This window comes from Berghia stephanieae, chromosome 14 (assembly GCF_034508935.2).
Source record: "Berghia stephanieae isolate SIO BIC M18660-M18661 chromosome 14, UCSD_Bste_1.3, whole genome shotgun sequence".
Lineage (NCBI taxonomy): Eukaryota > Metazoa > Mollusca > Gastropoda > Nudibranchia > Aeolidiidae > Berghia > Berghia stephanieae.
In genome coordinates, this window is record NC_088373.1 from 391985 (window position 1) to 414235 (window position 22251).

The window sequence follows — 22251 nt, forward strand, 5'->3', positions numbered from 1 at the left end:
ATGCTGAGGCATCGTGGAGAAAATCGGGCCTTGAGATTGACCGGCTGATTTATATAGCAAAGAAGCATAAGTATAAAACCACCTGCAAAAGAGCAAAAAGAAACTATTATAACAAGAAACTATCATCAGTGAGGGACACTCAGGAATTTTTCTCTGTTTTAAAGGAACTTTTAGGGGAAGAAAAGGGCATGTGTCTACCCACTAATATCCCGGTAGAAAAACAGCCGGATGCATTTTCAGATTTCTTTTCGGGAAAAATTTCGAAAATTCGGAACAATTTGGACCTCGTGCAAAATGAAGATATAAATTTCCACCCTTTTTCGGGTTCACAGGGACTCTCTTGTTTTAAAGAAACAACTGAAGAAGAGATTTCTAAAATAATTTGTTCATCTTCCTCGAAGTCATGTGATTTAGATCCTTTACCAACTAATATTTTGAAATTATGTCTTCCTGAATTGTTACCTTGCATAACTTATATTATAAATCAGTCACTTATCTCAGGACAAGTCCCAGATATCTATAAACATGCAATTGTAAAGCCTCTCATAAAAAAAAGCAAAACCTCGATGTAAATGACCTTAGTAACTACCGTCCCGTCTCAAATTTGCCATTTCTTTCTAAAATCCTTGAAAAAGTTGTACTCAGGCGTCTTTCACAACATCTCCATGAAAACAATCTATGGGAAAAACAATAATTCAGCTTATCGTTCTTACCACAGCACAGAAACAGCTCTGTGCTGTGTTGCGAGTGATTTGCTTGATGTTTTAGATAAAGGTTCTGTTTCTCTTCTGACTTTGTTAGACCTTTCGGCGGCGTTTGATACTATTGATCACGGTATTCTCATTAAACGACTTAAATATAACTTTTGGATTGTCTGGGACTGTCTTGCAGTGGTTTGAATCTTATTTAGATGACAGAAAGCAACAGGTTATGATTTTAGATAAACTTGCTCGTCAACATACATTGTCTTTTGGTGTTCCTCAAGGCTCTGTTTTGGGTCCAATTCTTTTTTTTTTTTTGTATACTTCTCCATTATCTAATGTCATTACTGGTCATGGGCTGCGCTATCATCTCTATGCAGATGATACGCAACTTTATGCTACTGATAAAACTAAAATCTCGAAAATATTGTGAAACGTGTGGAAGAATGTGTGACGGATATAAAAGAGTGGATGGATGCAAACAAGTTGAAAATGAATGAGTCAAAAACAGAAGTGATGATTGTGGGAAATAGAGGGCAGTTGAAGGTGAATGATGGTCTTGAGGTGTTGTTTGGGGGTGAAAATATCAAAGTTTCAATGACTGTGAAAAATTTGGGTGTCTATTTTGATTCAGAAATGAGAATGTCAGCTCACATTTCTGCTCTCTGTAAATCTTTATACTTTCAATTGACGAAAATCAGTTCGATCCGTCAGTATATTGCAATTGGAACATGTAAAACATTGGTTGTTTCCCTAATTTTTTTCGAAACTAGATTATTGTAACTCCCTGCTTGTCAACTTGCCTCAGGCTTCTATTAAACAATTACAACTACTGCAAAACAGTGCAGCAAGATTAGTTTTTGGCCAAAAAAAAAAATGTGATCACGCAACCCCTTTGTTGGCCTCTCTCCACTGGTACCCCATTGAAAAGCGCACATATTACAAAGCAGCGTGTCTTGTTTATAAGTGTTTGACTGGTATAGCACCGTAGTCATGTGTAAATTTGAAAATTACACTTTAAGATCATGTAATGACCAAACGAAAATTTCGGAAAAAAGATCAAGAACTAAATTTGGTGATAGATCGTTTGCTTGTTTCGGCCCCATGATTTGGAATGAACTACCACGTGGTCTGAGGGAGTGTAAGTCTTTACCTACCTTTAAAAAGAATCTCAAGACACATTTTTACTATATTTGTTTTTATTGAATCTATGAATCCTTGATTTGGCTATGAATTATTATTATTATTATTATTTATTTTTTTTCACTTAAAATTGATAATTTATATTGTAAAGTGCCCAGAGCTTGTGTTTTACACGAGAATGAGCGCTGTATAAATGTGTATTATTATTATTATTATTATTATTATTATTATTAATATGATTATTATTGGTAGTAGTAAAAGTAGTAGTAGTAGTAGTAGTAGTAGCAGCAGTAGTAGTAGTAGTAGTAGTACAGAAAAGTGAGTGGAGCAGGCACTTATGTTGGTAACAACAAGATATGAAGTGAGTAGAAAAGTGCCAGAAGACAATAGAGAATAAAAATTATTCGCGGCGGTGGTGGGGTTCGAACCTGCGACCTTATTGGTACGACAACTCCGCCTGGCAGGTGAGAGCGTGGCTCTACCGTGTGAGCTATCCACGAACACAAAAATATTCGTTTCAAACCCAAGTCATTTCTAGATCCCTCTCTCACCCACTTCTTGAGATCGCCGATTCGTTCGCACACCACCATCGCGTAGTAATTTTTGACCAGCAGTTAAGCTTAATAGCCAATATTCTCAACACAAACATATAACATAGAACGATTGAGACATTGAGTATGCTCCGGTGTATGGGGTGAATTTTTAATTCAGAAAAGTGAGTGGAGCAGGCACTTATGTTGGTAACAACAAGATATGAAGTGAGTAGAAAAGTGCCAGAAGACAATAGAGAATAAAAATTATTCGCGGCGGTGGTGGGGTTCGAACCTGCGACAGAAGACAATAGAGAATAAAAATTATTCGCGGCGGTGAAAATGACAACGAGTGAAAGTAGGAATTTGGAATGGCGGGTGTTGGATTTCGGACGAATCAGGCGCACAGAACGACAGACACCCTATGATGTTGAATGACACGATTGTGTCATGATATTAATGTACTAAATGCTGATTGGTAGATTAAAAACAATAGATGAAAAGAGCATCAAAGTGATGGTGTGACACTTGGACTCGTCCAATAATAGGTAAGATGGGTTATTTGCATTTAAAGAGAGGGGTGTGAGAAGTGGCGAATTTCCCCGACTCTTTCTTCTTCTTCTTCTAGGTTCCATGCCTGGTCCAGGCTTCGGATACTGCATGAATTATCTCTCTCCATTCCTCCCTGTCTCTTGCTTTTTCAAACAGCTCTTGGATTGTTAGGTTGGTGAAGCCCTTCAGTTGGTCTATGGGTGTTTTTCTTTGTCTCCCCGGGCGCGTTTACCAGGTATTTTTCAACAACTTGCCAGGTATTCATTCTTATCTTTCCTTACTATGTGTCCGAAAAAGGATAGTTGTCGATCCACTATTAAGGGCATTAGTTTCCTTTGTTGGTATGTTTGTTTTAGCACTTCTTCGTTCGTTTTGTGTGCGGTATACGATATTCTCTGCATCCTTCTCAAGCACCACATTTCAAAAGCTTCAATGTTCTTTTGTGTTTCTGCATTTGTAGTCCAGCTTTCGCATCCGTAGAACAAGATTGGCCACACGTAGCACTTCAAGACTCGGAATCTAATCCCGAACGACATCTGTTTGTTTTTCAAAATGTTTCCCAGGTCCATGAAGGCCTGTTTGGCTTGAGTTATTCTTGCTCGTATGTCTCGGTTACATCTTCCATCTGTTGTCACTATTGAACCTAGGTATTTAAAACTTTCTACGTTGGTAAGTTGCTCGCCGTGAATCGTTATATTGCAGGTGTTGTTGTTTTCGGGGTTTTTCTGTATTACCATGCATTCTGTTTTGGTGATATTCACTTCCATTCCCTTGGCTTCACTATCTACTACCACTTTGTCAACAATCTTTTGAAGTTGGATTTCCGATGTTGCAATGAGGACCGTATCGTCTGCGTATCTTATATTATTTATGTTGTGACTTCCTACTTTTATTCCCTCCATATTATTTATGCCCCTCATGATTGTTTCTTGGTATAGATTAAACAGATCTGGTGAGGCAACACACCCTTGACGGACTCCTTTCTTAATAGGAATGGAATTTCCTGTAGAGTTTCCGATTTTGATAGATGCCTGCTGGGTGTAGTATAATGTTTGCATGAGTCTGAGGTCTTTCTCATCAGCGCCAATGGAGTGCAGTTGTTTTTAGTATTTCTTCGTGGCGTACTCTATCAAAAGCTTTTTTGTAGTCGACAAAACAGAGGTATAGTGGGGTCTGAACCTGTATAGCTCTTTCACTTAAAACACGGAGGAGGTATATTGCGTTCCTTGTCCCTCTGTCAGGTTGGAATCCATATTGTTCTTCTGCGATTTCGGGGTTAATCTTATTCCTTAGCCTGTTGATAATTATACGCAACAGTATTTTGTTGATGTGACTTATTAAACTTATAGTTCTAAAATTTTCGCATCTGACTGCACCTGCTTTCTTTGGTATTGCTATGAAAATAGAGTTACAGAGATCTTCTGGAATTTTCCCAGTATTGTATATATTGTTGAATAATATGTGAAGTTCATCAATTGCTAGATCTCCTAGGCTTTTTAATACCTCTACAGATATTTCATCAGGGCCTATTGCTTTACCATCCTTCATTCGTTCCATGGCATGTTCAATTTCACTTTTGGTGATGTTTGGTCCGCTTAATGGTTCTTTGAATTTCAGTGGTGGTTCATTTCTATTTGGATCATTGTACAGTTCGCCTATGTATTCTACCCATCGGCTTTCTATATGTTGTTCTTCAAATAGCAGTTCCCCTTGTTTGTTTTGGATGCAACTTCCTGCTGCTTTGCTTTTCATTTTCCCTGATAGTTCTTTTATTCTTTGGTGAGCTTGTTGGGGGTTGGGTTTGTATTCTCTTTCGATTTCGCAGCATTTCCAGTCTAGATAGTTCTCGTGTGCCTCGATGCATTTGGATTTAATATGGTTGTTCAATGTTTGGTATTCTGCAGACCCTCTGTTGCATTTTCGTCTTTCTTCAAATAGGTTTAGAATTTCATTTGTCATCCATTCCTTTTTGCTGTTTGTTTGAGCTATTGGTAAATGCTTTTCTGTAGTTGCTTTGACACACTTTTGGAATATATCAAATTGTTTTTCCCCGACTCTACCCTACCTATTTTGCAATGCACGTTCGATCATTCATATGTAGGTAGCAAGCAAGTAGCATATCATAGAATGTTTAATGTTGACGATCGGGATAACCCCGGCTTCATGGATTTCAAGGCTTAGAAATGCGGCTTAAAATAAAATAAATTAATTTTGCCTTTATTTAATTTTGAGCTGTTGCTGTGGTATTGGCAGTTTCTAATGACATAGTTTTTATAGATCTTTTTACTGATTCAGTCATGCGCACTAGTTTGTTTCTTTCAGGGTTGCCAGTTTGGCATTTTAAATGCCAGATTCCAAAAATCTGGCATTTTTGAAAACCGTTTGGCATTAGAAAAATCATTTGGCATTTGGCATTTTCATTTGGCATTTTCTTTTCTTGTATATTATACTTCAAATGACACCTTTTCTCAACCGTGGTGTAGTGGTTTAGCACTCCACTTAGTAGTCAGTAGGTAATAAATTACCCCAACAGGAAATTTAGTATAATTCAAAAAAAAAAAAAAAAAGAAAAAGAAAAGAAAACACGCAAGCCACCAGGATATGATAGTAAATTGTCTATCAAAAGTGAGTAGTTTTCTTAGTGGGGGTGGGAGTCAACAGACTTTGGCATTTTTTGGAGTGTTTTGGCATTTTTTGAGTCTTCCCCTGGCATTTTGTTGAAAAATAATCTGGCAACCCTGGTTTCTTTTCCAACTTCCACATGGCGTCGGGTTGAAGGTTAACGATTGTGTACAGACTTAGCCGGCTTTTGGGGCTTATCTATTGCAGATAATATCAATCAAAATTAAGATTTAAGAAAATATATCAGAAATGGGAAATGTAAGTGCTGCTGAGGGGCAGAAGGCAGGCGCCCCTCCTCCGCCAATTATGACGCCACCTCCCAAACCGACAAGTGGTGGAGGTCCGCCGAGTTCAGCAACTTCAGCCGAACTGGAACGAAATCCTGGATTATACGAAGATCTTCACAAACAGTGCAAAGGTATATATTATTGAATTCATTAAAATAACCGAAAGGAAATGGCAACTAATATATATATGGAAAACGGCTAGCTTATTAGTCTGATTATTTGCAGTCCGTTGCAGTTGCACAATTTTATTTCATTTCATTTGTTTTGATTTTGAACTGTTAATATGAATGTTTATGTTAACTGTTGACTGTTGAGTCGAGTGAACTCTTACTTTTGTTTTTACGTTTTCACGTTTGGCGATGTTCTTAAATTTGTATTAACCCAATCAATGTATTTATTCTACTTTTTTTTTTTTACGAGTATGAGAGGAGGACACTTCACTTGGGTTAGGTGACTTGATACACTGATTGATAATGATAATGACAATAATAAAGAGTTTTTCCAGTTGGAGTTGTGAGTTGTGGATTCCTCATCAGCATCATCATATTACTCATACTCATATGATATTCATATCATAAATCATATCACTCATGGATCAGTGATCACTCACTCACCTCAGCCCCAGTCACTCCATAGTGCGGTTGATGAATAATCACTTCCTTGACTTTTACATCAAGGAATACTATGCCATACTATTATTATGCTGTCACCAAGTTATCGTTATCAATCAGTATCAATAGGTCGAGAGGTGCGCCGGTGGAACCCATATTTAGCTTCTTGAAAGGTCCCAATCATTCGTTTAGACAGAAAAAAAAAAACAACTTAACGCTTACCATCAAAAGCAGTTTAGATTTGAAGATGCATTTGTTTTCTAAAAAAAACATTCGGTACTAGACAACCCTAGACAAAAGTTATGTTTGAAATTATTTCGTAAATTTTTCAAGTTTCATTCCTCGTGAAATCATCTGGGTCAAGTAATCATCCCATGTCGCTGTCGCCAACAGGCAGGTTTTTTAAAATGTTTATTTAGAAAAATATTACGGAAGAATTGTCACTAGATACATGCGATTTGGTGCATAAGTGCAGCAAAGATTGGTGCGCAAAATTAGTTCGTAGTGGATGGTTGATTGATTATTTTTTTTCTCACTAGGATAGGATTAAAAACCAAGACATCGGGTAATGGGTGTCTAATGCCAAAGTATAGATTCTCTCTTTGGCCACGCATGTGGCAGCCCAGCTATTTATGTTCTGCTTATAACACACAATAAGTGGGATTGTAGGGGTGGGAACGAAAGAAAGCAAGGTCATAAGTTACCGTGCACAAGAGCTATCAGGAATTGGTTTCTGATGGTCTTGCAAGTACCAAGTCTTTTATGGAAAGGTCTTTCGAACTCCAAGACTCTGTTTTGCTAAGAGCAACCCCAATAGCAATGCAACTTTTTTTTTTAGGCGAAATTCGATCTTTGACCTAACACCAAATCTTCCCGTTTTCAGACAGGTAACGGCAAAACGATTATAGATAATTGAAGTCCGAGTTGCGATACTGCAATTTTATTTTGTTTGTAATTTTGAACATAAGAGTTGATCCTTGTTCTTTCCGTCTGTTTTCTAATGTAGACCATCCATACTCTGTGATCATGTCTGTTACTCTGCTATGGAGCGGTAGTCTTTGAGGACAAATCTTGCAATGTGGCAATGGACAGCTTCGATGAAAATGTGTTCAAGATTTGAAGTGTTTTGAGACTTTGGCATTAAGTCATAAAGCGCTATAGAAAGGTTCTTCTTAAAACCTGTAAAATCTCAGTCAATTCGCCAAATTCAAGTATTTTTTTAAAAGGAAAGAAAGAAATGAAGGAAAGAATTCATGAATCGTAGTCGAATGACCGTTAAGTAATTAGGAATGTTCCACAGCGCTACGCATAGCTCATGGGCTGTTTATATTAACAATGGATATATTGCCAAGGCTAAGTGATGCTTTTTAGAATTGCTGTGTCTGAACACATCCCATTGTATTTTCACACAGCCTTCGTGAAATTATTTTTTCACTTTCCAAACCTGTCATGATCCCAATGGTAGCCAATTTTAAATAGCCGCTGAGCGAACGCCGGAGGTGCGTTATGTAAACACCTTCAAATCGAAAGTTATATAATTGCTACAAGCACACCTCGATTGCCTCACATTGTAAACAAACTGGTTGACTGTTTCTAGTTGATTCACTGATTGGGTATCTAAGTATAAGGAACATTGGTAAGTCGCCTAATTAATTCCAGCGCAAATTAGTTTTCTCTATTGTTTTGCTCAAGCGAGCTTACTGTTTATTATTCATTTCGATTCTTTGGATTTTTCCGCTACGAATTACGAAGAGTTTCAATAAATTTTGATAGAGCTCATTTACAGGTCTAGTGGTGAGACTCTGACTCAAACCTCTCAACTGCAAGTCTTGAATTGTAAGTTCTTTGACAACAGGGGAATGAGTCCAGAGTCGTGTATCCTGTCAATGAATGCATGTGAGAGGTGAGAAACAGTGTATTGAGTCTGGGCATTGAGTCTTTGAGAGCAGGGAGTGAAGTGAGAAGGTGGCAGTGACAGTTACCTTTGAAAGGCTACAAAAGTTTGGACGTCACATTGCACAATACAGAACTAGCCAATCATTTTTACTTTTAGTTGGATGTAGGTTGTACATACCTGTAGATCAGCAGCTGTATAATATGCATCATCTTTTCAGGATGAAATGTTCCTTTCACTTCTCAAAAATAATGGATTTGACGACCTTGGGGGTTTATTTCGTCTATAAAGGGCGTTTTTTGTTTGTTTTTCCTCTTTCATTTCTTTTCTTTTCTTTCTTTTTTTTTTTGGGGGGGGGGGGGGGGGGTTATAAAGGACATTTTTCAGTTGGATGGGAGGGGAGGTGTTGGGGATCTTGTTAGTTGAATTCAGTCTTTTGTTAATCACTTAAGTTTGTAAGGGAGTGGATGCAGTTTTAAATTTGCTTTTGGAATATATTTATTGTTTCTCCCATGTTAGATTTGTTCCCACAAGTGTTTGAGGGGGCCAAAGTGATCATTGCCAAAGGTTTAAGTAGCCATTTTCAAGTCAGTCATACATTGACGTTGAGTACATTCACACCATCGGGATACCGATTTGGAGCAACCTACATCGGATCCAAACAGTTGTCACCAACAGAAGTAAGTTAAATTTGTTAAATTTTTAGTCAATTAGATTTGCAAAGACGAGGACAGTAGTAGTTCATATCATATCAAGCCTGTCTGAGATTGCAATTGATATCATGTTTTTGGGTTTTTAAAATTTTAAATCCAAATTTTTAAAATAATTAATCATATTCAATACATACCAATGTTAGTGTAATTCGGGGATGCCCTTATTCAGGCTGAAAATTTCTAGCTGACCTTGTTCGGTATTGGTGAGTTGATTTTTAAAGATGAAATCATTGGTTGTTTTAAAGCAAGTAGGAAGCCAGATGGATATGCATCCTTTTCTATGATTTAAGGGTGAAATCATTTGATGAGAGAAGCTTTGCGCAACAAAATATTTCCATCAATGCTCTTCTTTACAATAAAAAATTTCAGGCTTAAAAAAAAATTAGCATAAAAGTCATCCCTGGGAATTATTTACTAACTCACAAAGTATGATGAAACAGTGGATGTTTTGTATTTTAGGTTTGGTAACCGTAGCAGGTTTGAAGAGAAATTTCTTATTCCACGTCTTCAATTACTTTTTTTTTTTTTTTTATATATATATATGCTGAATCACCCTTTGCGTGCATTACGTTTTATTGTGTGATCAATCGAGATTTCTAGTTTTATAAATAAACACTTGTTGTATTTTTCAGTCGTATCCTGTTCTTCTTGGAGATATTGATTCCAATGGCAACATGAGTGCTAATATTCTACATGCCTTCTCAGAGAGACTCAAGGGAAAGTTTGTTACACAGGTTAGATATTTTGATTGCATTTTCATATTATTAACAATTTTGATTGATCTGTTGGTTCATTCCTTCATTTTGATTACCTTGTGATTTACTCTTTCAGTGCCGTTGGCTGCACTGTGCGACCAGAGCAGAATCTGTTCTACTGGTCAATGGCCTCACAGTGCGAAAAACAATAATGTAATCCAATCCTACTTTCTACAAAAGTACTATAAATTAAACGAATGGTATCATTTCTTTCACCAGAACATTCAATAGGCCCAAGGGGTGTATTTTAATTGAGATTTTGCACCGAATTTGAATGTCGCTTTATCTTAGCTTGTCATTCTCATGCTGCCTCAATCAGGTGTCAGCCATTTTGTGACGGAAATTATAGTCTCAGCGCTGAAAGAGTTAATACTTATTTATTTATTTATTAAAAAGAACAATTTTTTTTCTATTTTACTTAATTTATAAATGATCTATCCTTTTCAAGTTGTTTTATTAATGTTGAATTAATAGCCCACATACACCAAGTCATTTCACCAAATTGCAGCCTATTGCTATTGCTATTGCAAGGTAGTGCCACAACCCTTAGTTGGATGGCCAATCTGGTGACACAATATCTGAAACTTTTCCAATCTTATTCTAGTACATGCATGCCGAATCCTACGAATTTTTTGTAATTTTACGAATTTTAGACAAATTTCATGGCCAAATACTAAATTTTATGGAAAATTACGAATTTATAATTCTTAGTAATACTTAATAATGATAAGAAGAAGAACTACTACTACCACTACTACTACTACTACTACTACTACTACTACTACTACTACTACTACTATATTACTACTACTACTACTACTACTACTACTACTACTATTAATACTATTACTACTATAAAAATGATAATAATAATAATATTGTGGTTGCTCGTACACAATTTCAGAAATTACGAATTTCCTTGTCAAATTACTAAAAATTGACATAAAAATGACTAAATTTGAAGTTTTCAATTTGGCATGTCTGCTAGTATCAGATAATTGTGCCATTTTGCTCATTCTCCCCGTGTTGTTGTTTACAGAATATAACATTGGGCTTACAATTAAAAGCAAAAAAAATGTAATTTTATCTCTTTTTCAAGTTCCAAAGTCGTAAATGTGTTGGTCAACAAATGACTCTGGATTACAGAGGGGACATCTACTCTACCTCCATCACTGCTGGAAACCTAGATCCACTCAACATGTCAGGTGAGTCGAGTGTATATTGATTTCTTGGATTATATTCTGAGTGGATTTCCCTTTGGACTGGAGGATGTCTTATTGTTATGTCCGTCTGCCGTCTGACCCTATTTGTTTTTTTGTTTTGTTTTTTTGCACATTATGAGATTTACAATTCTAGTTGGGGTCTTTTAAACTCCCATGATGGGCAGGAGGTCACGTGCTATGATTTCTGTCTTTGTTTTAAAATGGGATTACTTGCCCTGGCTGGAGTCCTTGACTGAGAAGGAAATAGTCAAATGTATATAGACTTGTAAATCTTCTGATGTTACAACTTTGCTTGATAAATTCTGTCAAATTCTGTTTTGTTTTTTGTTTTTTTAAAAAGAAAGAAAATAAAATCTGTCGCTTTAAAAGACAAAACAGACGTCGAAGAAAAACAAAGGAATTTTTTATTTCATCGTCTTGAAAAATCATGTGAAAAACAAAGCAAACCAGTTAGCTATTAATGCTGCGCGTGAAGGTAAATTACACATAACTCCGCCAGCCAGATAAAATGTACCAGCGCTCAAAACTATGTGTACCCTTGAACGTTAATAGTCTGACTGATAGAATTTAGTGAGAACTACTTATAAAATGGCTGACCAGAAACAAAAACAAGGAGCTTCTATAATTTCGCCTTGTCAATTATTGCCACTCACACACTCGGCAGACATGGCGTCTCCCACACGCATTCACTGCCAATGCTGCCCGCACATACCAGCTAGTGTCTATTGCCGATTCCTTGCAGTCTCACCACGTCTTGTTGAGTCGCAAGTTGTCGAACACCCGCAACCTCGGTAATCACCTAACATACAGTAGGCACTTGCAAGAATTTTTCAAAATAGTGATATCGGTATTAATTTAGCGTAGAAAAATAAAGGGGAGTGAAACATTTACAAAAGTGAAAAAATTATCGCTCTATCTCAACTAGTTAAAAAGTTATGACCTTTTATGTGGTGAAAAATTTCTATAGAAGCTTAATAGGAAAATATGTGACCAAAACACAGCAACCCAATGGATAATCAAGTATAATTCAGAAACGGCTTCAGATATAACTTTGAAATTTTTACACGTGGTAATTCAACATCTCTGTAATACATTGCAAACAGAAAAATAATTATTTATTGAGAGATAAAGGTATAGTTTAGAGCTGAAACAGCTGAAATCAAGGAAAAATAGATCACGACATGCAAATGAATGACCTATTGGAATTTTGAAAAATTCGACAATTAAATATTTATTCACATGTAGATAGACCAAATACACCACTGAATCGGCGTCATTTAGTTGTTCACTTTGAACTTTTCAAAATGAAAATAGACCTCATAAAAGCAGAGATATGGACTGATAAATGTTTGAGGTGGTGTAATAGTGTTTAAAATGGTCGAAAATAGGTGATTTTAAAAACTTCCGCTCCCCCGTTCCCCTAAATTGGACAGACGTCCGTCAAAGGATGAAAAACGTCAAAATCAATAGTGAAAAATCAATCGGAAAAAAAAAAGGATGAGAATTGTAAATTATAAAATGAATGCATGGACATGAAAACGCCAATTAATTGAATAATTTAAAACAAAAATAACTTCCATAAATTGAATATTTTGTAAGATATAAAGATGTAAAGTTTTGATGTGGATTGACGAAGTTATCTCTCAAACCCAGCAGACGACAGGAAGTGAATCAGTATAAGAAAATGTCAGCTTCTGTAAACAATCGAGGCCAATTACTGTTTTTTGGGGAGCTGTAACTTTTGAGTGCAAACATATTTTGCTCTGAAATCTTTAGAGAAGCTACTTTGATATGTATCTCAGAAGGACTTTTTTTTATTAAGAAGGACCATCTCTGTTTAAAAGTTTATGCAAAGATTTCTCAAAATCATGATATAGGAAGATAATAATATTAGCATCATTGTATGCAGAATTTTATGCCCTTTCCAATGATATATAATACATGCCATTTCATTCCACTGAGAAAGAAGAATGAGCATAAATCACTCCTAAATTTTTTCCCCTCAAAAACGGAAACAGAAATCCTCGCCTGTTTTCAACTCGCGAGAGCTACTTCTTGCAAGTGCCTACATACAGCGTGTTGGACGGGTCTATCTCTCTATGTTGTCACAAACATTTACAAATTTTCCGGTTGACTATCTCCGTTCCAACACTTTCTTAGTATCCGGTTGAAAGTGGGTCGGAATAATGAATGCGTCATAAATATTTACAACTAACTCAGACCTGGGACTAGCAATGCATGTACTTTCTCAAATAATTATGATTTCTTTTGTATCATTAAAGGACCTGCTTATTTTATTAATTTATGAAAATGGTTTGACCAGTCAATTGACGTGTCATATCTGTGTTGTGTTTGTTAATCCATATTTTTGTCCGGTTGGTCTATACGCATGTTCAAAAACTTCAGTTATTTTCACCAGCCATTTATAGGCCTGTGTATAGTATTGAGTTTGGGATATGATTTTTTTTACTTGTAAATCATCTCTCTGTATGAACTGTGGGTTTATTTTTTGTTTGGTTTCTAATCATGGCGGACTGGAGTAAAGGCCTTGTCGCACGCGTCTTGAGCCGAGTTGGTTAAGGCCATTGACTAGCGCTGTGTAGTATGTAGGCAGTGTGTTAGTGAGAGTTAGTAAAGACCGTATGCAATGGGGCAGTGATGTATGAGACGAGTTGTAATTATTTAACTTATTAAAGGTGTCGGAGTGATGATTTACTAATAAATAGCCTATATCAAATTCAAATTATAAATCACGATGAGATGACTAGTTAAGCTTTGTTTAGAAATATCCGTACACAAAACTTTATTTGAGATGGACTAAAAATACAACAATGGAGAGAGAGAGAGAGAGAGAGAGAGATTGATTTTTGGGGGATTTTGTTTGTTTCTTTTTTTACAGTAGTGGGCAGTTTGATAGTCAACACTGAACCTTGATGAGTGATAACGAACATAATTTTGTGAAAAAGATGCACTTCAATGTGATGGTGGTGATGGCAGTATAGGTCGTACTAGTAGTAGTAGTAGTAGTAGTAGTAGTAGTAGTAGCAGTAGCAGTAGCAGTAGTAGTAGTGTTAGTAGTAGTAGCAGCAGCAGTAGTAGTAGCAGCAACAGCAGCAGCAGCAGTAGTAGTAGTAGTAGTAGTAGTAGTAGTCAGTGGTGCCAAAACTCCGGGTTCCGGGCAGCTTCCGTCAAATTGTTCCAAGGATACCCCCCCCCCCCCCCAATCCGTCCAATCATCACTACTGCTACAACCATCATCACTACCAATACTACTACAACCACCACCACCACATCATCATCAATGCAACTACAACCACCACCACCACATCATCATCACTACCACTACAACCACCACACACATCATCATCACTACCACTACAACCACCACCACCACATCATCACTACCACTACAACCACCACCACCACATCATCATCATCATCATCACTACCACTACCACCACCACCCACCACATCATCATCACTACCACTACTACAACCACATCACCACCACATCATCACACTACCACTACTTCACACAAGCACCACCACCACCTCATCATTAGCACTACCATACTACTACAACCACCACCACCACCACAACATCATCACTACCACAGCTACGACAACCACAACCACACACATCATCACGACCTATAATAATATAGTAAGTAGAGTAGTAGTAGTAGATATAGTAGTAGTAGTAGTAGTAGTAGTAGTAGTAGTAGTAGTAGTAGTAGTAGTAGTAGTAGTAGTAGTAGTAGTAGTAGTAGTAGATAGTAGTAGTAGTAGTAGTAGTAGTAGTAGTAGTAGTAGTAGTAGTAGTTAGTAGTAGTAGTAGTAGTAGTAGTAGTAGTGTAGTAGTAGTAGTAGTAGTAGTAGTAGTAGTAGTAGTAGTAGTTAGTAGTAGTAGTAGTAGTAGTAGTAGTATAGAGAGCAGCAGCAGTAGTAGTAGTAGTTATTAGTAGTAGTATAGTAGTAGCAGTAGTAGTAGTAGTAGTATTTATGTAGTAGTAGTAGTAGTAGTAGTAGTATAGTAGTAGTATGTAGTGTAGTAGTAGTAGTAGTAGTAGTAGTAGTAGTAGTAGTAGTAGTATAGTAGTAGTAGTAGTAGTGATAGTAAGCACAGAGTAGTTAGTAGTAGTAGTAGTAGTATAGTATAGTAGGGAATAGCAGTATAGTAGTAGTAGTAGTAGTATAGTAGTAGTGTGGTGGTTTTAGCAATAGTAGTAGTAGTAGTAGTAGTAATAGTAGTAGTAGTAGTAGTAGTGGTAGTAGAAAGGAGATGATGAAGGGAGTCGTGATAATTTTATAGTGAACAAAAAATTGATAACAGGAAAAAAATGTTGGAGAGGGAAGGGGGTAGGTAAGATATATTTGGGAGATAATAAAAGATTGGGGAAGCGACAAATGATGATGACAATAATGATAATGATATGTGATGATGATGATGATGATGATTGCATTATCTTACCTTAAATGCGGTGATAAATAAATAAATAATCCGCTAAGGAAATGATAAACTAAATTCCGGAATGTCACCAATGATAAGCACACTTCCACTGAACACACACCCCCCCCCCCCCCCCCCTTAATTAAATATATATCAGCAAATTGAATGAAGCGAGAGAGAGAAAAAAAGCGGTTGTGACCAAGGTTGAAACAAAGAATGACGAATTAAATTCCGGAGTGTCAACAATGATAAGCACACTTTCACTTAATTAAATATATAACATATAAGTATTGAAATCCGGAATGTCAACAACGATAAGCACAATTTCATTTAATTAAATATATAAAATTTAAAAATCCAGCAAATTGAACGAAGCAGCGAGAGAAAACAAAGCGGTTGTGTCCAATGCCAGTTGAAATAAAGACTGATCAAAATTTGATTGACTACACACTACACACGGTACCTGTGTAACCAATACAATAGCCACGGTAGTGGTCAAGAGCCTCGTGCTTTGGTCAGTACTATAGTTACGTCATGAATACAACGAAACACAGACTGACGAAAATTTGTTTGCCGACGACACACGATACCTAATCACGCATTCAATTTCCCCGCTTTGTGTAACGAATACGATAGCCTTAACCCCTACGGTCATCGTCCTCGTGCTTCGGCCAGTATTATAGTAGGGCTATGTTTCTAATCATTTGAGTGTATTCCTCTTGGTGTGATCTCCAGCAAAGTACATTGATTGTTTAGTCTTGGAATGTTATCTGTCCTCAATGTGAACCATTCCCCCTTGTCTTACTTTTCCTTGAGTGCTTTAATTGTAAATCAATATTCCTTTTTACTATCACATCTTCTTCCTTTTTACTGGTGCTGAAATGACTTTTATAGTATCACAAATGCTGTAAAACCCTCAAAAACATGCACACACAAAAACCCACTCACAGATTGGAAATTAATATAAACAAAAGATTTTAAATTGTTTCATATTCATAGTAATATTATTGAAAAGCATGGATGCAAGATTTCTGGCTTGTAATTATTTTATTAGTTTATTTCCATCTTCTAGATCACCTGACATAAGACTGTTTTGAGACACATTTCACAATAAATTTCAGGCTTTTTAGATTTATTTGAAATGGATTCCGGGCTTTTTTGGTCCAACCTGCTTGATCCATGTTTAAAGTTTGTGCTCTCCCTCTACAGGACAATTCTTGAATGAGTGCAAAAAGGGAGTCTTGCCATTGGCTTTTTTTGGTTTGATTTGATTGCTTTTCGCATTTTCTATATATGTTACTTAAAGAGATAATTTTACACAGGTTAAGAGGATTTAGTAAAGATTTGATTTTGTGTTTTTTATACAATGTATCCTACAGGTTTGCTCATCGCCCACTACCTTCAACGAGTCACACCACGTCTAGCCCTTGGTGCTGAGTTGATGTACCAGAGAGGTCCTCAAATGCCAGGGGGGGAAATAGCCATCATGTCTTTAGCAGGCAGATACTCTGGTCAGAAAAATGTTATTATCTTGTGAACTGAGAAATAAATAAATAAATTCCCTTTATTCATCCCTAGGGGGAAATTTGTCTTTAGGATCTATTCCGAGGGAAGACTGGATCAACCCAGGCGTTAGTCGCAGTGCAGCACTGCAAAGTGATCTAAGGCTAGGTGACTTGCTCAAGGTCACACAGCGCGATGGGTAGTCAAACTCGGTACCTTTCTGGTACGAATCAAAGACCATACCGTTGGGCCATGCTATCCCATATGAAAGGCGAATTTTTGAGAAATAAGTACAAAATATATTACACAGCTCAAAACCTTTCTGTAGTCAGGAAAACAGAAGAAAAATAAGTAAGATAAAGTCAGAAAAGTTAGGAGCAGTGGCGGACTAAGATAGGCATTTACTTCATATGTGTGGCAAAGGTTACATATATAAAATGTATACCACAATGATATCCATAGCAGCAGTGTTTGTAATATCGTATCAATATCATGAAAATGTAATGGTAAAAAGGTAGTGCTTTAACAATGGTTTAAAACTATCAATAGCTTTTGCTTCTTTTATCCTTCTGGTCAAGGGGCCCAGTGTGGGTAAAGGGACGGCTGCCATAAAATCTATAATTATAAGTATTTCTCAGAGTAAGCTCCATTTTGTCGGTTGAGGATCGTAAATTCCTATTTGGTACATAAATTTCTAACATGCTTTTAATCTAATCAGGCGCTTCATCGTTTAGGCTTTTAAAACAAAACAGAACAATCTTAAAAATGATTCTTTCCTTGACAGGCAGCCAGTGCAGCTCATACAATAGGCAGGGAGTGTGCCATTCTCTTTTATCTTGTTACTAATTTAGCTGTACTATTCTGCATAGCTGCCAGCCAGTACGATAAAATCGTACTTAGTACGATTTGGCCAATCCAGAAAAAGAAAAAAAAAATCCAAAAAAAAAACAAAAAAGAAGAAGAAAATCTGATAAAAATTAGTAAAATTAGCCTCAGTAATCTGCTTCTGTCACCATCTCCCCATCACTTATGCCTACCCAGTATGATGATAAAGGTAAGCTTCTCTTAGTATTACTGTTCTGACCATTCTAGTACTTAAGTACATTAATGAATATGCCATTTTAAGACATGTTGACATTTTCTCATCATGTCTAGGTAATAACTGGACATTGTCTGCCAACCTGAGTCCTGTAGCTGGGAATCTCCACACTTGCTACTACCAGCGTGTCCATGAATTACTTCAGATTGGAGTGGAGCTAGAGACCAGCGTTCGCATGGCTGACAGCACAGCCACGGTGGCCTATCAGATAGACATTCCCAAAGCTGATGTTGTTTTTAAAGGTAGGCGGGAATAGATCGCTCTCATTTTCAATATTTGTCTGGTTATTCCAATGAAAGGATCGGAATACCTCAATTGATAGAGTACTTGCTTCACACTCAAAAGTCAAAGGGTCTGAGATCGAGCCCGAGTGCAGTTGAGATTTTTTTTTTTTAACCAACTGCCCTTTCCACCAAGCAGTGATTGGATAGCTGGGTCTGTGAGATCTTGTATAAATTTTACAAAGTGGAAAGATGTTATCCCTATGACCACTGGTTTGAATTTATATGTAAATGCATTAAATTGTATAAGTATAGAATTAAGAATTAATAGCGGCACTTTATATATTTAAAAATTGAGTTAGATTATTCTTATGGCCTCTGGTCCGATCTTTTTTCAAATCAGATGTGATTTATCTATTGATTTATGTTGTCCTCAGGTCAGTTTGACAGCAATTGGTGTGTAGGAGCTGTCATGGAGAAAAAATTGGTGCCCTTCCCTTTCACCCTGGCTCTCAGCGGCTACGCAAACCATGTCAAAAGCCAGTATCGATTTGGGATTGGTATCATTATAGGTTGAGTGTTTAGGTTGTTTACAATTGGCTATCTAGGAGTGATTGGATAACGTATGTGTGGAGACTCGCCAATTCCTGTGCTCAAAGCTGGTGTCATTTTATATATCATACTGTATCATCCCTCTTAATCCCTTGGAATGTTTTTTATTGTTCAGTTTCTCCTCTCTCATTACAACAAAGGAAAATTGAGAATGTAATTACATCAAATGTAATGCGATCTGTGGAGATAATGGCTACCTCATACTAAAATCGACACTTTGAAGCTTGATAGTATAGCACATATAAAACTATGAGGGCATTCTATGTATCATCTATATTAGTGCACTGTGCATTACATGGGTTAAAACAGTATTTGTTTTATTATTGTTTTTGTTTCTGTAGGTTGATTCTGATATTTGTTGTAGCAGAATCACCTTTGTTCTTTTTTTTTTTTAAGGAAAATAATACGAATTATGTTTTACCAGAATGCTTTAAACAGTAATTGGTTGGTCTTTGAATGCTTGAATGAATGTTTCAAAACTTAAGTTTTGTCTTGTACATATTGAATGTTAGATTTAAATAACATTTTCAGAAGCTAAATACAAGAGTTTTGCTATTTTCACCCAAGTTTGGGGTTAGCCAAAATTGTTGACCATGAAAATGCATGCTTTAAGGTGAAAATGGCAGATTCTTGTCTTTGTTTGGCAGTTTATGATTGACTTGAATTTGAAGGGATTTGAGGTCCAACGTCATTCTCTAATGTTGTTCTTGTTTTATGAATTCATCACTTAGAAAGAAATCAGAGTCCAGAAAATATTTTTGGAGAATTTTGGGCGATGAAAAGTTTTAAATTTTGTATGTTGGAGCAGAGTGTTGGCGTTTCTTAAAAGTCATATCTTGTATATTTTCATGATTATTTAATGTTGATTTGTGAAGCATATTGTGGGTGCTTTGTTGTCTGTTAGATCGATTGTCTCGATGTTGTTAGAATGCTAAGCTAGAAGTTTGAGCAAAGGGTGATGAAAATGATTGCACAGATAGTGTTTTGTACGTACATTGGTCTGTGATATGGTAACTTTACATTAAGCAATTGAGTTAGTCCTTGTCATCATTGTATTTCATTTATTCAATGGACATACTACTTTAAAAAAAAAAACCAGAAAGAAATGATTGAAAGATGCGTTATATTTATACTAATACTCCTTCTCCAAGATCTGTTATGAAGCTCGGTATATTCCTGTATTGTCATAGATATGGGTCTGATGATTGATTTGTGTTATTTCGTAATGGAGTGTTGAATTGTATCATCTTGTACATAGATCATTATGGTCATCATGCTGATATTTATCTAGTTTTGAAGTGTTATGTTTTGTGGCATGAATGAGATGAGCAGGTTTATTAATGGTGACTTTGATAGCGTGCTGTAAGCATTTGATAATGGTGACTTTAATAGTGTGCTGTAAACATTTGATAATGGTGACTTTGATAGCGTGCTGTAAGCATTTGATAATGGTGACTTTAATAGTGTGCTGTAAACATTTGATAATGGTGACTTTGATAGCGTGCTGTAAGCATTTGATAATGGTGACTTTAATAGTGTGCTGTAAACATTTGATAATGGTGACTTTAATAGTGTGCTGTAAACATTTGATAATGGTGACTTTGATAGCATGTTGTAAGCATTTGATAATGGTGACTTTAATAGCGTGCTGTACACATTTGATAATGGTGACTTTAATAGCGTGCTGTAAACATTTGATAATGGTGACTTTGATAGCGTGCTGTAAGCATTTGATAATGGTGACTTTAATAGCGTGCTGTAAACATTTGATAATGGTGACTTTAATAGCGTGCTGTAAACATTTGATAATGGTGACTTTGATAGCATGTTGTAAGCATTTGATAATGGTGACTTTAATAGCGTGCTGTACACATTTGATAATGGTGACTTTAATAGCGTGCTGTACACATTTGATAATGGTGACTTTAATAGTGTGCTGTAAACATTTGATAATGGTGTGTTGAATAGGACGGATGCCAGGTCAGTAAAGATGTTTTTGTCTCTGGGGTTTCTCATCGGGATGTTATATATGGGAGTTTTATAAAGGCATTTGAACGCAATATTATTTGTCTCAATGAATTACACACCGTGAACGTTCCATCTTTTGCATTTACCTGCATTTTAAGAATCCATTGTTATTTCATCTAATTCGAAGTCTGCTTTTGTTTTTACTTGTTGTTTTAGTATATTTTTATATATTCCCCTATGAATGCCTTGAAATAACTGTGGTGATCACTGTTGTCAGATTGGTTTTGTATAAATTTGTTGTGAATGAATGAATGTCTGGCAATGAATGCATATCACGATGTGTGTGGATTATCGTAGTCTTTTGGGCGTTTGTACATTGGACCCGTGCTGAAGACTGTCTCTTCTCACATAGCCTACACGATTTTGTTGAATACAGGGTGCTTATATCTACGGAGATGAATATATAAGATATAGGATCTTTGGGCACTTGTTAAATCTTTTTATATTTTTTTTTACTTTATATTATTACTATCTTTGATTTTTATTTTTATTTTTAGGAGATGTTCAGCTTAACATTTTCGAATTTTAACAAGTGGGTTCACTGTATGATGTGCTAAAGAAATGGTTATGATTGTGTATTTTTGCTGGTATGGTTGAACATGTGTGTGAGTGCTTGAGGATGAAAATGCCAATCAGATGAATGCTTTTTCATCCATGAATTGGAAAGGTTTAGGTTGTTGAATATCACCATTGATTGCTGTGATTGAATAGATGTTTTGCCTGATGCATAGGAAGAAGATTCATTTTGTACAATTATTACTATTACATTATTATTATGGTTTATTGAATGAATAAAATATCTTTTGGTTAAATTTTATCCTGGTGGTTTGTTTTATATTTATTCTTGATTGACAGATAATTATAATGTGTCTTTCACATAGAATTTTCAATACCAGTTGCAAAGTTCTAATGTTTACAGATAAAGGCAGACACTTTATTTGTGGAAAGTCCTATTACAGTCACGTCTAAGTAATAATGTCTGGGTGGTGTTCCTGACCTCCCATAGTGGGCAGGGAGGTACATGCTGTGTCTTCTATACCCCCATACCCGTTTTCCAATTGTTTCCTGTCATTGTCTTGGAATGAGATTACTTAGTTTTGTCCTGACCCTTGCCGGAGTTCCTTGGCTGGGGGGGGGGGGGGGGGGGGGGGGGGGGGTAACAGTCGAATGTATAGTTATAGTTTTGGGAGATGATATTTTTTTCCTTGTAAATCTGTTATGCATTGTATTATGTTTAGTTTACAAATTATATTATATGATTTGTAAACATTTGAGTGTGTTCCAGTTGGGACCTGTGCTTGTGTCTG

At 36.3% G+C, this 22251-nt stretch overlaps 1 protein-coding gene across 1 annotated transcript; it reads left to right on the plus strand.

Annotated features, from left to right (window-relative positions):
- The first annotated feature begins 5660 nt into the window (after nt 1-5660).
- Nucleotides 5661-21761, plus strand: LOC144959381 (mitochondrial import receptor subunit TOM40 homolog 1-like). Its single transcript, XM_078891955.1, has 7 exons — nt 5661-5966; nt 8860-9020; nt 9686-9787; nt 10908-11013; nt 16861-16992; nt 18140-18325; nt 18742-21761. Exons 1-7 carry the CDS (start codon nt 5798-5800, stop codon nt 18879-18881), a joined length of 996 nt encoding a protein of 331 aa, XP_078748081.1. The 5' UTR covers nt 5661-5797; the 3' UTR covers nt 18882-21761.
- Nucleotides 21762-22251: the final 490 nt, after the last annotated feature.

What these genes read in the sequence shown, in the direction of transcription:
- LOC144959381 (XM_078891955.1), top strand. Translation starts at nt 5,798, where the DNA reads ATGGGAAATGTAAGTGCTGCTGAGGGGCAGAAGGCAGGCGCCCCTCCT. An exon ending in TTTAGCAGGCAGATACTCTG is followed by an intron (nt 16,993 to 18,139) that starts GTCAGAAAAATG and finishes CATCATGTCTAG; the next exon opens with GTAATAACTGGACATTGTCT. An exon ending in AGCTGATGTTGTTTTTAAAG is followed by an intron (nt 18,326 to 18,741) that starts GTAGGCGGGAAT and finishes TGTTGTCCTCAG; the next exon opens with GTCAGTTTGACAGCAATTGG.